The following is a 17,635-nucleotide window of genomic DNA, read 5'->3' as shown; positions in this document are numbered from 1 at the left end:
TTGCTTATTCGTAGTCTTCTTCTCTTGTTACTGGGTACACAGTAACAAATATGTTAATGCAGGTGTGATGTCATGTTGTACACAGAATGATAGGAATTCTGTCCAACCTCAGTTGGGACATACATACAGTCGCTTTAATATGTTTAATGAAGTCATGTGAATTATTAACTGGGTGTTTGTCCCCACGTTACAGCGTTGAAATTTGATTCCTTTTGGGTATTATTTTTCTTTTTAGCACTCATTTTTACATACAGGAACTGGTCACATGAAAGCATATTTAAGCTCTGTGAAAGCTGCAACTAAGTCACCATATCTAAATAACAGGATTTATTCTGAACAGGTTTGGGCATTAATATCATTAGGTCTTATTTATGTTGGAGTTTCAATAGCAGAACCCCTTAAAAAACTGTATACATATTAAATGGGTGCTGTTTTCAGAATCAGAATCCTTTATTAATCCCGAAGGAAATTAGGGTTACAGCAGGCAGCACGCTAATGGCGCATGCGCATTTACAAAGGAACCTTCTAACCAACTTGACATCCTATTTAAACTATGAGGGATCAAAATTACTGGAAATTACTTGTAGGCCTGTAAAATGGACCATTTACATACGAAGGTAAAATTTAGTGTGGCTTTGTTAGTTTTAGTAAATAAGTTAATTACGTTAAATGAAATACTGTCATGTTTATTACTCAAAAAAATTCAAGGAAACTCTTAAAAAGTATTTCTCATGTAATTATAAAACCAGTCTTCAAAAAGTTGATGATATTGTTTTGGCAGCTGTTGGGTCATTTCGTTCTCAAAAAATTACACACACTGCATTATGGTAAAGATTTTCGTCAGCATAGATGTGTAAATAAACTGCTCGCTTAGTCTTAAAACCATTGCAAAGAAAATATGAAGCTTTGGTTGAAATTTAGCGTCTATGCGTTCATTTCGCTGTCATACTCCGGTCCAGGAGGCGGCAGTAATGCTCCACACGCTTCGATATACCCGCCGCCAAAACACTCATTTCACAGAAACAATATTTTTCTTTTCGGAAGAAGATCCCGACAAAGCGGCCCTGTTTCTTTTCAGCTTAAAAAAATAAAACATAGTCGAAAATCTGAAAACCGACGATGTACGCTCGGACAAATACCAGCAGCACACATGGAGACTTCCAAGATAGAAACGGGGTGAACTATGTTACATCGACAGAGTCTTTCGGCCACTGCGCTCAATTGTTCTGGAAAAAGGACCCCAACGACTCCGGAGTAAGAAAGCCAGCAGCTGCCATCACTGTTAGCTAGCGACCATGGGTAGAAATAGCTGCACCAAATAACTAGTGGAGCAACAATTTTACAGCTAAGCATTTAGCGCAGCCTCTCTGTTACACGTGGGTTTTGGTTGAGTGTCTGTGGGTGAGCTGAAGCTGCAGACTGTGTCACAGAGCAGCTTCGTTAGCATTCGGCTAACGTCATGCTGAGCGGTTTCCGGCCTAGTTTGACTCATAGCTGCAGAGCTAAGTAGCTAATAACTAGTTCCTTTTGAATTTCGTTTCTGTTACAACTCCACAAACGGTTTGGCGAAATTGGACGTTTATGTCCACGCATGCTGTCATTGCTGTCTTGAAAAGAGAAACACCAAGTGACTACCTGCTAGGAAAATAATGATGGAGCAGCTAAGCACCGCGGTTAAGCTAACTTCTCACAACACTGTCTCAGTCAAAGCCGAGTACGCTTAGCCAGCAGCAGTCTTTGCACACTGGATGACTGGAAAAACAGTTTAAATGTGTAGACTTCTACACGTTAACCTGTCTTTGGTGTAAGACCAAAATAAGCGTGCATTTCTGGGCAGTAGAACCAGTTTTACATGTATCAGGCCTACAATATTAGCGAGCAGCGCAAAGTAAACACGGCTGGCTACCTCGCAGGAAACGGGAGCGGAAGACGCCCCGCGGAGGACTGCACTTCATTCATTCTCCGACAGATTATCAGCGACCACAACCACACTTTAATCTTTAGAATCGAAACATAATAGTCTGTGGGACGGCCTGCGGGGGTATGAACCGTTGAGTTCACTGTAGCTCCCATAGCGTCCCGTAGCTTTTAGGTCCAAGGAATCTGTTGTGATTTGTGACTTGTGGAAGTCGTTCTGCGGTGTGTCACTCTGTATTCCTTCCCTCTCCCACTTAGTGTCCAACAGTGTAAAGTGGACACACCAGCATGATATTTGTCTCACAGTGTATACTCTTCCACGTAGGAGTTGATATGTAAAAACAATAAAACGCTTGCTGGTGTGTTGTCACGTAGCATCTTAAACATGTAGTGCCAAATATGGAAGTTTAATGTTTACATTTCTGTGTTTGTCCTGATGTTTTAGTCACTCTGGGGGTGAGAAAACAAGTTGTCACACAAGCAGACAGTTCTGGTGTTTATCTAACGTAGTGATTTTTTTTTGGGATGCACTAGCTGTAAGAATGATTATAGTGACACTGAGCATTAAAATCATCATTTTGCTGCTGTAATGTGTGCGGGTTTTTTTTTTTTCTTTAATTACCCCCTTTGTGACAGGGGGCAAGGAAAACTTGATGTGGCACAACAGATAAACAGAGACTCCCATTGATAGATGACATCTTATTTAGGGATACACATTAGAGGCTGATATTAGGCCTGTGTTTGAACTGTTAAAGCATCACAAGCGTTGATTTATCTAATTACTCCATTCTGCTCTATGCTTGGTGTCAGTCTAATGAATGACCTGAGGATTTTGAGTTGTTAGAATCTGTGTCTGTTTGGTTCTAGTGTTTCTAGGCCCACAGTGTAGTTCTACATGTGGTACTGCAGTAGTTTTTCAGAATTTACTCTCAACATACTGATTGAACTTATGTGAAGATACGTACGTGTGAAAGAGTAAAATTATACGTATTAAATACATAATAAGAGTCGTTAGCTGTCATTTAATGCAAATATAATTAAATGTTTAAGTTTAATACATCGTAATAAATATTTACGAAGGGCTGTACCCTTTATTTGAAGTGTTTAGATGTTCCCACTAGGTACTGAAGCTATGTCAGATCTGGGCTCTGATTGGCTGGAATTGTGTAAAGCTTTGTCTCAGAGCTGTCTATCATCCCAGATATCCACATATCACAGCAGGCAGCTGCATGTGCAGGTTTGTCAGGTGTTTCAAGTGGTCAGAAAGAGAGAGGAGGTCAATGCTGAAATAAATATCAAGAATATCCAGTGCTATAAACAAGTGTTATGATTTAATTTTTTGCATGATGAATTCATTTAAGGGAAGAAAACCTCGCCCTGTATAAGAAAGTAATTCACAGTCAATGGTTGCAGTGACTGCAATCAAGTGTTTGCACTTATCGATGAGTCTTTTGCGTCGCTGTTGAGGAATTTTTGCTCATTTTTCTTTAATGTATGAATGTAGTTAGTGTTAACATTTCCTTTAACGTTACCGTCACAGCCAAGTTCAACGATCAGCTGGTGCGATCAGCTTCCTTCATCCTCAGCAGCCCTCTCCACCTCCAGCCTCTCCTCAGCATCGCTCTCCAGCTCCAGCCTTTCCTCAGCGTCGCTCTCCAGCTCCAGGCTCTCTATGGAGTCCCAAGCACCAGCACCGGCGCCGCCACCAGCAACGACAGTGTCAGACGACATGGAATCAGACGAGAGGCCGTACGTCTGCGACCTGTGCAGCTGCGCCTACAAACACGCCAGCTCCCTGCTGAACCACAAACTCACCCACAAGACCGGAGACTTCAGGTTGGGACGTGAGGCTTGTTTGCGTAAATGCATGAAACATTCTACTCCTTTCCTTGTTACTAATGTTCACGCCATTTTCAACTCCAAAACCCAGGTGCGACTTTTGCAGTAAGCCCTACACCAATTACATGTCCTTGCGCAACCACATGCGAATCCACGGTCAGAAGCGCTACATGTGCGACCTGTGTGGGAAGGCCTTTCGCCTGGCCCGGTACCTCCGTAACCATCAGAGGATCCACGACGATGGGCCCAACCGCTTTGACTGTCCCTCCTGCTGCAAGAGCTACAGAACCATGTTAGAGTTGGCTCAGCATCGCTGCAGCGCCGCTGCGTCCAACCAGGTAGGTCTGTGTTTCTGATGATAGCGTGGGCTTAACTGATGTGACTAACACTGTAGTTCTCTCGAAGCCGCTTTTTTGTGTTGTATTTGAAAGAAATGTAAAATGCAGCTGCGTTTAAATGTGACTTGTTTTGCTACAAAAACACATCCCACTGATGAGTGTGTCTATTCTACAGCGTGATCTAAAAGAAAAAGGCTCAGTGTTTTCCTGAAACACCTGGGTATCGTAGTTGTTAAACTTTACTCACAGGAGGAAATGTAGTTCGTTAGGGATTATTTTCAGTGGTAAAGTAATTACACAAGTAGAGCAATATAGAATATCATTAAAGGGAAGTCTGCTTTCTCTTTTTTCCTAGCATAAATTAATGAATACACAGACTGGTTGCAAATTGACCCTTCGACCCTTGTGTTGATGTGTTGTGGGAGTTGTGCATTTTGGGTCCATTTGTCCTCTTAACTATAAGGCAGCGGTCCCCAACCTTTTTTGGACCACAGACCTGTTTATGTCTGACAATATTTTCACGAACCGGCCTTTAAGGTGTCGTGGATAAATACAACAAAATAAAACCAGTACCAAAAAAGAAGAAGATTTATTCATAACACACGGGAAAAGACCCAGGGAACCGAGTTAACGATAAAAACGATAACAAAATAACGATAAAAACGATAAAAAACCCTGAAAACCATACATTTCCCACTCGATACTCAACTCATTGTACCTGGGCCATGGACGGGTTGGGGACCACTGCTATAAGGGACACTGCACATCAATACAAAGCTGTTCCGTGTGATCACCTTCATGATAAAATGCTATACCATCATCAGAAAAACTAACAGTTATTACAGCTTAGCTTTTAGTTGGTCATAAAGTAAGTGCACCTGCATAAGAGTGAAACAGCCAGACCCTGCTAGCTCAATGCACTGATGTAATGTGAGCTCCATGTAAGCCAACCTTATTGTATCTGCTGGGTCCTCTGTTACAAGCTCCCAGCTTTACTATGCACATAAAATACACATGAGTAAACCAACTGTTCCCAGTAACTAGTTTGTAGAATAACATTGCACTCACTAGCTAACCTCTTAAAGGGTAATCTTGCAACTAAGGCTGCGTTCACACTGCAGGCGAAAGCACATCAAATCCGATTTTTTTGACCCTATGCGACCCATATCTGATCATGGTGTGACAGTGTGAACGGCACAAATCCGATATTTTCAAATCCAATCTGGGTCACTTTCGTATGTGGTGCTGAATCCGATACATATCCGATGTTTTAGAAAGCGACTGCTGTTTGATGGTCAAGTCGCATTAAATCTGCCTTTTGCATCACTGACACAAGACAGACGCCAATTATCAGCGCCGGAGAAGACATCGCGAACGCTTCCTGACCATCCGGTGAAACTGCTGGGAAGACAACGTTGGAGAAACGTGAACATTTTATTTGTACTGTATAATCTGCAGATTCTGAGAGAAATCTGCAACTATCCTTTGAAGCACCGCTCCTCTAAAACAGCAATAAGGATAATTATTAGGTTATTTACATTATTATGTAAATAACAAAATAACTTAAAGCAAAAATTGGGAAACGTGAAGTCCAAAGTCTTTATATTAAGGACCATCAGTCAAACAATACTGTTGCTCTGGGTCTAAACAGAGCGCGTTGTGTGTGACGTCTTCTTTTGCGCATGCGGGCCGCTTTGAGCGTTCACACTAGAGCGCGTTTGCTGTCGCATTTTATTTGTAGTGTGAACGAGCAGACAAGAAAATCGGATTTGATCAAAAAATCGGAATTGAGCATCAAGACCTGCAGAGTGAACGTAGCCTTAGTGTCGTGCTTCACGTCATCGATTAAAAGACTCAAATGATGAAGCAGCAGCAGGGAGATCCTGACTTGTAGCTTTGGTATGCTGTAGCTTACACTTTGCTAACAAAGCTAGCATCTTTTTTAACATAAAGAACAATATGAAAGATCATTTATATAATTTTTTCTGTTACCTGGCATTAGCCCTTACTCCCCTTACGTTCAAGTAGCTCTAGAGCTCGATAGAGATGCTGAACAGATAAAAAACACACTTATTGTCTAATCAAACAAAACGTATGTTATGTTGTTCTTCAGTCATGTTACAGCTGTTAACCTTTAACATTAGCGATGCACTCATTTAAAGCTGCTGACGCTTTAGCTGTTGTGTCACACCAGTTTTGCATTGGGTGAATATTTAAACTGAAGAGTAATGAAGACTTTAATTTTTCAGAAAATGTGTTATGTTTTTTCTTGTAAAGATGTTTCCTTGATTTTGCTGGAACAGAGGTGGGGGTCAATAATATATATATAATAATATATGTATGTATATGTATATTAGTGGGAACACTGGCATGTATGGATGTTGATGTGTATGGCTAGGACTTTTTCTACACTGAAGTGTGTGTGCATGTAATACAGTGTAGTTTGTACTGTGTTTTCCTTCCTCTCTCCACTGACCTGCTTGGGAGAATGTTTATCCAGTCTTCCTGTAGTGGAAGTGTGCCGCGGCACTAGGGTTAGACTAGGGTTAGGCTGAGATTAGGGAAAGGCTCAGGGCTCAGATGACAGAGAATGAATACATTTCAGCTGATTTTCCTAACAAGTACAGTAATCCAAACTTATGTGTGTGTGTCTGTGTGTGTCTGTGTGTGCATGGGGCTGGTTCATAAGAACCGATTCAACTGCCCGTCCTGCTTTAAGAGCTACCGAACCATGCTGGACCTGGCCCAGCACCGCTGCAGCGCCGCGGCCAAAAACCAGGTTGGTGTGAGCGTGAGTGAGCATGTGTGTGGATGTGGCGTGTGAGGCAGAATCGGCAGTTTCAGGGAGAACCAGCGCATACGGGCATTTTAGATTTTAGATCCAATTCCTGATGCAGCCTGCTTCTGATGTACGCGCGGCTCTTTAGTAAAAAACCATCACAATGTTCTTTTTTCCTGGCGCTGGCTTCACAGAATGTATACGCTACACTTTTGGATTCCATATTTGGAGCTTGCTGTTGACTATAACATCTAAAATCTCATAACAGAAATATTTGTTTCCTAACACTTGACTGCTGATATTTGAGATGGAGTGCAAGGTGGGCAAAGTGGATAACTTCAGCTAATATTAGCATCAATGTCGAACTCTCAAACTAAACCTTAGTCATGGGACACGTCTCAATCCAATCAAAAGTAGAGACGGTGACCAGCAGACTTATGCAGGGCTCGCAAAATCGCTAGCCCGATGTCCCGGGGCTAGCGATTTTTCCAGTCAGGGCTACCAAAATCTATCTCTGCCCTGCCCGTCGGCCTATCGTAGGATGGAAAAATATATGTCAATGCTTTTGCATTCTTTCGGAAATGTAGCTGGGTAATGTCATTGGCATCGGTGAGCCACTGTCAATATGTGACATATTGAAATGTATAATATTGTAAAGGAAACAAAACATCAAGCAAAAAATTGCTCTCTTTTTTATTCGGGCTACTTAAATTTATTTTGGGCTACCAAAAACTGAAGCGTCCCTGCCCGAAGGGCTACCAGGGATTTTGAAATTTTGCAAGCCCTGTTATGGGTTCTACTTTTTCCACTTATTTTGGCGTGCAGGTGTGTAGCAATACTTCTTTGACCATATTTAAGTAGAGTTGATGTCAGTTTACTTGGCAAACCTTTTGACCTTTTTGCGGAGCTGTGAGATCAGAGGCAACTGAAAAAACAGCACAAGTATGGAACAGTAAAGACTACTGCAGTCATCTTCTTTAAAAAAACAAAACAAACCAGCAAAAATGAGATCCAGTGCAAACCTGCCAGGGAGAGCTAACACATCCACAAGTCTACCCCAGCTTTGCACAGCTGTTTGATGAATGGTGAATATTGAGCAGCATCTCTGCTTGAAGTGTGAGCTTGTAGGGATGCAGTGACGCATCAGCAGATTTTAACAAGCATCAGCCGCTATCAGTCCTGGAAACTGCAGAAAAGAAAGAAGCAAATTAAGGAAACAAAAAAAAATTTGATACCAAAAGAGGCCATGAGCTAAATTATTATTTTAAACAACTTCTAATTTTGCTGTTGTCAGACCTGTGGTTTATTTACTTGGGTCTGAATCAGTTGATATGTATGTAGCGTTTTCCCACAGTTTGGTTTCTTTTCATACACAGAAAACAGCAGGTGAACCAAAACGTGTCACTACAAACCACATCAGGATGTTCAGTCTGCCAGATATGTCTGAGGTCTGTGCAGACACAAGTAAAAACAGGAAGTTGGTGTTGAATTGTGGACTAGTGGATAGCTCCTAATTTAGTTAATGGGCAAACGTGTACTGGACATCTGTCGCATCCAACTACCATAACTAGTAGTTGGGTTGAGGTTGGATCATGTTTTCACCATCAAGGTAACTGTTCTAGAGTTTGTTGGAACAGGACTGAGACCAGCTACTCCAAAGGTCCACGCCTGGAATTATAACTGTCTTTTTGCACAAATAAATAGCATCAAAGTCAAACACTGTCCAGACTTTGGTTTAAATGGACTAAATCTGAGAGTTTGTGAAAACGCCCTATCAGTGCATTGATCTCTAGTGTTGTAATGTATTGATTATACGTGTGGTTTTCCTGCTGTGGAAGGCCGTATTTTGAGTATTTTGTATGTAGCCCAAACTGTAATTTAGCGCAGGCTACATTAAGCTTTCAGACAAGCTCAGTCATGTCGATTTAAATTTCTGTTACTGATTAGAAAATCAGCAGCTCAGGAAACATCTGGCTGTTAAAGCTGAAGACAGCTGCTGCAGCTGCTGACGTCAGCGGGCTGAAGTCATGCAGCTTTGTTCCTGATCGGCTCACCTTTATCAGCTGGGCTCAATTCAGTGCAACAGTTACTTTGTTTCTACTGTTGCCATGGCAGCACAATACAGAATCCCAATGCTACATTTTAATATCTCATTATTAAAAACACATTAGTGTTTGTATTTCTAAATACTCAAACATACTTTAATACTGCCCGAGTCTCATACATTCGCATTTGTTTTCACTTCCATGTCACTGCTCTATAGATAGAGATATCCACAAAGATGAGAAGGTTGTAAAACAGACAAAAAAAGTCAACCAACCACAAATTCCCATAAAATCGCTCGTTTTGTTAGAGGTGTGAGGAGGCAAAGGTATGGGTGAGAGGTATTTATGTGCTGCTCAGGGAAACCGTCAGAGAGCATGTTAGGTTTAAATTAATGTCAGCAGAAATCCTGACGCCGTCGGGGTTGGAGGACGGCACGATGAGACGACGGCGTCTTCCGTGATTAAATGACAGAGACGAGATTGGAGTCGACTGTCCCGTTTTAGGAGCAGCAACCTTAATAGAAATACTGAATTTCTGTTTGAGTGTGTGCGCGCGTGTATATGTTTGTGCGTGCGTGGGTGTGGGTGTAACTTTACCACTCCATCTTCATCATATTAATAGGTTTAGACAGGGCAGTGAAAGGTGTGAGATAGATGTGGAAGAGTCAGGTCTGAACAGCACAAGAGGTTTGAGACCAACCTCGACAGTGACATCACATTCATCTGTCACCTCTTCTGTTAACAGCGTGTCTAACGACAGGTACAATCACCCTTTCCTGTGTCTTTCTCTCCCACCCTTGCTTCCATCCAGTCCGGCGGTCGCCGCTCCAACTTCTCAGCTACACCTCGTCGCCAGCAGCAACAACAGCAACAGCAGCAGAATAACGCTAACTCCATGATGCAACCGCATGGCGGACACGGCCAGCCGGAACCTCTCCCCTCTCACTGCGTCTCACCGATGTCCCAAGGAGGGCAGGGTGGGGGCGTGGCTAGTCAGCCTGTGCCTGACCCCCACCAGGTAATGTCAGGAGGAGCTCCGGTGAGCGATTGTTTCTTCGTAGCTCTGTTGTTGTCGGCGTTTACGTCGAGCTTTCTTTGTGTCTCAGCAGGGCCGCCCCAGCTCAGTGTCCTCTCAGGGCAGCCAGCAGAACATGAGGAGCTCGTCCTCCAATAAACACGTCTCCTCGTCCAGTGCTACCCCGTCCTCCTCCTACTCCCTTCTTCAGCCCCTGGTGCCTGAGGTAAAGGAGATGAGCTCAGGATACACTAGGCTGAGCGCCAACCCCATGGTATGAGAGAGCACCGCCACACACTCGCTGTTTGCTTTCTGCTGGCTCGCTGCCTTTCCTCTATCTTACCTAATAACACCAGGAGAGAGAGACTAGTGCTATAATACTCTCTCTACCAGCAGCTTCTCCTCACAGGTCTTTCTCACTCTTGACAAAGTCGCAGAGAAACATTTTCTGTTGCTATCGGGAAACAGTTTCATCTCTAAGAGACAGAAATGAGTTCGTGGCTTCCTCTTTGCAGAGTGAAGCGAGTGGCGAGTCTGTCTGCACAACGCCAAATTAGTGTCGGTTAACTGTACGTGTCATTTTCAGCTGTGTAAGCAGAACTGCGCAAAGCTACCACTGAGCCAGACTTCAAGATGCTCTCCTTCAGCGTCCACTCTCTGTGAAGTGCTCACACAGTTCTGTAGCGGCGAATCTGTGACCTACGCTGGATCTTAAAGCGCTGTCCGAAGAGAACAACTGTAGGCTTTTAGAGTTTATTACTGGGTAACAGGAAGGAGTCCCGTGTTAGAACGCTCAACTTCAGAAATGAAATGAACAAGTTTTTCAGCGTGGTACAAAAATGATTCGGGTGTCTGTGAATAGCTTCCCCCTTCATAACTGTACAGGCTGTGATTCAGAGCTGACCTTTGACCCTCTGCTCAGCGTGGTCACTTGTAACTTAGGTTAGGATGTAAAATCTAAGCTTTCTAATTTAAGAAAAATTATTAAAAGAATCCAGGTAGTTTTACAGTCTGTAGCCTCACGTACACAGGCAGTGATTCACTGACTCTAGTGTATTATTATACTACATGTTAGTGTTAACTTGGTCTTTTAGGGCTGCACGATTCTGCATAAAATGAGAATCACGATTTTTTTTGCTTAGAATTGAGATCACGATTCTCTCACGATTTTCTTTTCCAGTATAAATATTTATTGCACTTATTAACTGCACATCAACTTCGTAACAGTTGAGACTGAACATAAAAACAATAAATAAACATAAAAACAACAAATGTCTCACGTTTTGTCGTTGCCGCAAAATGTTGTACTGCTTGAACTTCCGTCTCCACCGTTGCTCGACACTGCGTGTATAGAGCAGGTAGTGCAACAATAGAAAAATAGTTGCGGGACGGCACTGTGTAGCGTTTGTCTAGGGTGTTGATCATTTTCCTAAATCCCTCGTTTTGCACAGTGTTGATGGAGCCATATCTTTGGTCAGGTGATAAGTAATCGCCTCCGTAATTTCTTTGTACCTGCGGGAGTTCGACGGGTATAGGGAAGCGCTGTATAAGGTTCCTGTTATTGATGTTTGGGTGGTTGACCGGGACGGATTTTCTCCTGTCACTTTCTCGTCATCCCTGGCGTGCTCTCCGTTGTTTTTTCCCTGCTAATTTTAGCAGCCAGCTTCTGTATCACGTGGTATAAGGCTCCGCCCTCGTCATTTGTTGAGCAGGAAGAGTGAGCGCTTGTTTTCATGCAGATTATGTCCCGGATCAAAATGCGGTACAATCGTCGTCTTTTTTTAAATTTTTTAAAAAATCGTTGTCATTTGGAAATGAGATCGCACATAAGTATGAATCGAGATTGCGATTTTCTAACGATTAATCGTGCAGCCCTATGGTCTTTACAGTAATGCTGTAACAAAGGGCTTCAGTCATTGCTTGGTTGTAAACAATAAAGCCAGTTTAGTGCTGATCTTCTTCCTGTCAGCTGATAAGCCCATCTGAGCAGCACTCCTGGCTTTAATTTAAACCTTAATCATTGTATTGAATCAAATACCGCCGTTCCATAAGAAGGATGTTTATTACTAACGGCCTCCAATTATGGTAGAAATTTCATTTTTCAATTAGTCAGCCAGCAAAGAAAACAGGCTAAAATGTGGTTGCTATGGTGATCCTTTGTCGTGGGCTGTGACCTGTGGACCTTCACTGGCGGTATGAGGCTCTCTAACATTAGTAACCTGGGGCTGTGCCTTCTGCTCTTTCACACCAGTCACCCTGTGAGCTTGTGTTGCACGTTTCCATGTTGTATTTTAGGCTTTACGCCATCACATACTGAAACATATTTATGACATCCATGTTCATACAGCAGTCCAAAACTAGGTTTAAAAAAGTTGGACATCTGCAACATAGATCTGTTGCAAACACTTCTAAAAACCCTGGAGGAACATGTTCCGGGTCAGACAGACAGGACCTGTGAATAAAAGGCAGAAAAATCAGTGTAAAAACCTTGTAAAAGCAGTACAGGTCTACATCTGCTCTGTCGGCTGCTCAGCGGTGCTGCGTTAGTGGCTAAAAGTTCAAGAGAAAACCAGTGTTTCTTAGCTGATGATAAAGAACCAGTGGCTCTATTAATCAATGTGCTTGCTTCCATAAGGCTCCTCTTGTGAATGAACACAGAAAAGTTCTTTATGTCTCAGAATTAATAATCATCCAGTTAACTTTACAGTCAAATTGAAAGGTTTTCCTTCTATGGAGTAGTTTATGATTAAAAGAATAAATGCCTAGTTCTTCTAAACAAGGCATACAAATAAGATTGGAGTATTTAAAATATATTTATGCTGCTATAATTTGTCATATTATCTAAAGAAATGAGAAAACCTGCTGAAGACTGAAGGATTTGAACCCAGAGCCTTCTTCTAACCACCATTCCACTTTGGTGCCGTTATTTTATTAGACCAGGGGTCGGCAACCTGCGGCTCTTTAGTCCTTACAGTGCGGCTCCGCGTGGTTTGGGAAAAGTATTTAGCTGAAGTGTATTTTATTTATGTTAGTTCTTTTTTTACTAGTAGTTCTGAATTGGAAGATTATTGTGATTTTGAAATATGAAAATAAAATTATATCTTATTATTTTTTCATCGCTCAAAATAAGCGTCACACTCGTGGAAGCCGGTGTACCCGCCGACACGCCGTGCATTTATCGAGACTATCAACCCCAGGTAGGCCAGTTATGGATCTTCGGATCCACATTGTCAGCAGCTGTTCTCCGCTGTTAAACAAACACCGCTCACGCCTCACAGATGAAAGCTTACAGTCCTGCGTAAAGATGAAAGTGACTTCGTAAAGCCCCGATTTGCAGATGCTGTGCGCAGAGGTTCAGGAGCAGAAGTCCCATTGTAAACACCAAATTTCCCAGAGGAACCCACCCGAGGGATTAATAAAGTTTTTATCTTATCTTAAATCACGGCAGACCCGACGATGTTTGCATGAACAAGCTTTTCACACACGGTTGCTGTACGCATACAGCCGGCTGTAGCTTTTCAGCTCACAGCCCGACACACACCAACACAACAGCATAGATGGCACAAACGTTGAGGCGTGATTGCGGGTGCCGCTCAGGTGCGTCCTCCTCCCCTGCAGCGGCGCTGCAGACCACGCCCCGCCACACACATTAACCAGGTAAAATACATATTTAGGCAGAATTTTGCAAATATCTATTTTTTTTAGCAGCATAGTGCTTTTTTTCCAATTACTTTTTAAAAGTCAGGTCAAGGCTCCAAAAGCCCAAAGGAGACATAAGGGTGGCAGCTCACAACAGTTTTTGTTTGCTGGATCATTTTAGTTCAGCTGGGTGTCTTTCCTTTTGTTATATTTCTTTAAGAGTTCAAATGTGTTAATTACATAAATAAAATGTAATTTTCTCTGTAGCACTTCATGGATTTCATAAGCAACACACCTTAGTTCAGGGGTGTCAAACTCAAATACACAGTGGGCCAAAATTCAAAACTGGAACAAAGTCACGGGCTAACATTAATATTTATTGTTTAATAATATTTATTAATATTTATCTGGCCTGCGGGCCAAATTTGGCCCGCAGGCCAGACTTTGACACCTATGCCTTAGTTGTTCACACAAAGCATAAAAGTAAAAAACAATATAAACAGTGTTATCTTCATTTTAGATGTCAATGAGTATTTGCGGCTCTCAGTGTTTTCTTTTGCGTGGAAACCGGGTCCAAGTGGCTCTTTGGGTGTTAAAGGTTGCAGACCCCTGTATTAGACTGTCCAGGCTTAGTCTTTCATAGAGTGGTCGAGTGTTTCAGCATGCTGTTTATAAAACCAATAACATCAATAGGACTGACTGTGAAGTTTATTTAACACTGGCTCTTGTTCTAGTACCACCTGTAAGAGTGTTCATGAAGTAAAGCAGTGAAATAACCAAAGATTTTTCAATGGTAAACTAAAATAAACAAAGTCAGTGTGGAAACTAACGAAAACAAGAAACTCCGTCGACCAAAAACTAAACTCTCGTCATTAAATCAGGAAACATTTCCCGTTTCCTTCTGTGTTGCGCGTCCACTCGTGCACATTCCCACAGCAAGTCAAAAATGGAGTTAACTGCCTGATGAGCCCTGATGGTTTAATTCCACCTGAGTAAGAAGGGACGATGTATATCACAGCAGTCAGGTGTTGTGTTGCAGCTTTCGCACCGCCATTGCTTTTTGTGTTTTGTGCCCTCGCAGTGGCTTTTCCCACTGTTCATGCATCGCTGTGACTCTTTCCTTTTACTCCTCCTCGTCCATCCGCTGCATTATTCATGACTGTCGTTTTATTTTATCCACCGACTCTTTTTCTGCACCGGTGACACAATTCTCTGTCTCTCCACCTCCCTCTCCAGCCGAAGCACCAGGACACTTTCTCTCTGCCCCCCCAGCGACCCCTCACCACCATCAACCCCATCGGCCACTCCCTTCATCCGAACGGAGCGCCCACACTCAAGCCCTCCCCCGTGCCACGCACCATCCAGGCCATGCCCTGGGAACAGCGCTCCCTCTACAACCAATGAGACACCTGGGGACCCGACACCTCCCTGTTCGCGTCACATCTATGACCACACACCCTCCTTCTCCACCCCGACCCTCTCAGATCCAGCGTCAAGGACGGACGACTGCCGGACGCCTGCCTTTTCCTTCAGTCCTCCTCTGGAACGTTGTTTGGGATTGGGGGAGGGCACCGTTGAGAACTAGTTGAGATTGATTACTAGTAGTAGGTTTAAAACGATGTGTTGCCTTGACCCTCATGTATGATCTATGCCATGTACTGGATATAAGTTAAAATGTCTGTCTCCTAATCTGTCCTCACTAAGAATTTATCTCCCTCGTCCTCCTCTGCCACCCTAGTTATGAAATATTTATCCTTCCCATTATGAGTAGTGTCTTCCCACCACCTTTTCCGTATGTTAAATGAAGCCTATTTTTATTAAGAGTGTGTTCCAAACCCATGAATGATAATGGATTCCTGGCGCCAAGTTGTAAAAATAATTGTTAAAGTTTTTTAAACATAACATTTTATTTTATTTTATTTTTTCGTCCAATGAGGTTTCTGGAAAAAGTAAGGACGGGGGAAACATTTTTTTTTTTCCACCCGCCCCTCGGCTCCAGAACGAACATTGTGTATATTGTGCGTTAGGAGGTGTAATGAATTCCGTTCTCTCAGCAAGGACCACAAAAGAAACATTTCTGCAAAAACCCATCTCTCCCTGTTCCTGCCCGCTCAGCTCAGGTGTGCTGTGGAGACTGAAGCCACCGAACAAGGACAGTCGGGGTGCTGTTCTTTTAACACACAACTGAAAGCTCACGTTTTTTCTAAACTGGTGGTTTGTGGTTATTGTAGTTTTAATAATATGTTGGCTGGGAATCAAATCTAGAAGATAACACAGCGAGTCTCCATCCCTTTTGTTCCAAACTGACTGTTACCAGGTTTGTTCCTTTCACTTCGAAGCATTTGAAGAAGTGCTGTATAATTATCACGGTCTCACTTCCACCCCTCTACCGAGAGCTGTGTCTGCTGTAAAGATGTGACATTGCCACCACCACTCGCTCACGCCATCACCAGTGACTTAGCGGTCGCACCAGGCCTGGCTCCCACACACCTCCAGCTCCTGTAGGGAAAAATCAAACACACACAAGACACCACCTGACTCTCACTACTCCCAGGGTTTAGTTAAAGCCTAGATTTCAGTAAGCAGCCAATCACTTCTGGCCAAGTTAATAAGACTTTAGTCCAATCTGACAGTGAAAGACTGGCTCCAGTATGTAGTTCTGTTAGATTATCTCTCGCTAACATGGTGTTCATTGAAATACCCACAGTTCTACTGACATTGTATTTTCTCTTTTTAAAGTTGTTTCTATTTTTATTCATATGTTTTCATTGTTGCTTTCTCTATCCTTGTAAAGTGTCTTTGAGTATTTAGAAAAGTGCTATACAAATAAAATGTTTTATTATTATCACCATCAGTGCTGCTCTTCTCGCAGAGAGGACGTAGACGTAAATATTTGACTTGGAAGTAGAATTTCTGCTTTGCTCAACAGCAGCTGTTGAGAGGTCACGCTCAACTTTACAGAGTCTAAAAGTTGCCTGAAGTTTTGGAAAGTATTAAATTCTGTGTGACAGAAAAGCCAAGCCCCGCTGAAGACTGTGATGCAGCTGCAATTGCAGAATAAGTAAGTTTTCATCGTTATCATCATAGTCCACACGTGAGCAAAATGGGACCCGAGGAATCGCACCTCGTAGTTGTAATATGCTGCTGTTTAACATCAGTCCAGTCTGCTGTGTTTTCTTAGTGACCTATGCCGGGGTGTGTATATTTGCAAGACGTGGGTTAATTTAAACGATTATGTAGCATTTAGGTGGATTTTTCTGTTTGAAATATTCAGAGGTTAAACCTGTGCTCTTTGTAATGCCCAGCAGAGGACTGTTCTTATATTTCTAAAGACCTCCGTGGAAAAACAGCATTTCATTTCTCTCATTCTGTGACCTCCGCAAACTTAATGATGGGTTTATGGATTTGGCGAGTTTATTTTCTGGATTTTGGGGGAGAAAAGGAGAGCAAAGCAAACAAACGTGTAGCTCTTTCTCACATCTGTTTGCTCGTCACATCACTGTCTGAAATGCACCCAAAGCACTGATTTATATTTTAATTCAAATAAAAGTGAACTTTTTGAATGAATGGCTAATCAGATGAAGATGCCTGGTCTTCTGCATGGACATCGTCACATGACAAATGGTCTTCAGGTAAGTGTCTGTAGTTTAACAGTTAAGCCTCAAAGGTTTTCCCCACATAGACTTTTGGACTTTGCCAGAAAGTCCTTATGCTAACATATAACAGTTCAACACTCCAAGTCATTCTTGTCCAAATTCATACTAGGATTTGATGTCAAATACATCCAGGTGAAAACCTTTTCTTCCCAGATGAATGTGAAAACAAACGGCACAGTGCAGCTTGAATGTTAGTCTGATAAGTATAAGAAAAGAAAATCATTGAATGGTAATTAGGTGCTTCAAACCTCAGGTTTGCCCCATATGAAGTAATGGGCACTTTAGGATGTTTGCATTTAGCTTTTTGTGGGTAAAAGCTGTCTCTATATCTTAAAGGTTCCAGTCAGTCGGGACTGAAGCCACGTGATAAGAGACCGCTGTACTGGGATGGAAGGACGTTACGTTAC

The 17,635-nt window shown here is 42.5% G+C and overlaps 1 protein-coding gene across 5 annotated transcripts; it reads left to right on the top strand.

Annotated features, from left to right (window-relative positions):
- Positions 1-95: 95 nt before the first annotated feature.
- On the top strand, positions 96-16,418 carry LOC146520694 (uncharacterized). Of its 5 annotated transcripts, none has more exons than XR_014873601.1 (7): positions 96-1,254; positions 3,458-3,753; positions 3,848-4,094; positions 6,784-6,873; positions 9,730-9,936; positions 10,025-10,426; positions 10,460-13,965. XR_014873601.1 is itself a non-coding variant. In XM_085156023.1 (7 exons), exons 1-7 carry the CDS (start codon positions 1,120-1,122, stop codon positions 14,974-14,976), a joined length of 1,323 nt encoding a protein of 440 aa, XP_085012149.1. In that variant the 5' UTR covers positions 96-1,119; the 3' UTR covers positions 14,977-16,418. The 5 variants fall into 5 exon arrangements, 4 of the variants coding, with proteins under 4 accessions (XP_085012149.1, XP_085012150.1, XP_085012148.1 ...); XM_085156023.1 differs by lacking the exon at positions 10,460-13,965 and adding an exon at positions 14,809-16,418 and having other exon boundaries at positions 10,028-10,207; XM_085156024.1 differs by lacking the exon at positions 10,460-13,965 and adding an exon at positions 14,809-16,418 and having other exon boundaries at positions 10,025-10,159.
- The last annotated feature ends 1,217 nt before the right edge of the window (positions 16,419-17,635 follow it).

This window comes from Neolamprologus multifasciatus, chromosome 4, assembly GCF_963576455.1.
Source record: "Neolamprologus multifasciatus chromosome 4, fNeoMul1.2, whole genome shotgun sequence".
NCBI classification, from domain to species: Eukaryota; Metazoa; Chordata; class Actinopteri; order Cichliformes; family Cichlidae; genus Neolamprologus; species Neolamprologus multifasciatus.
This window is presented reverse-complemented; position numbering and strand designations above follow the sequence as displayed.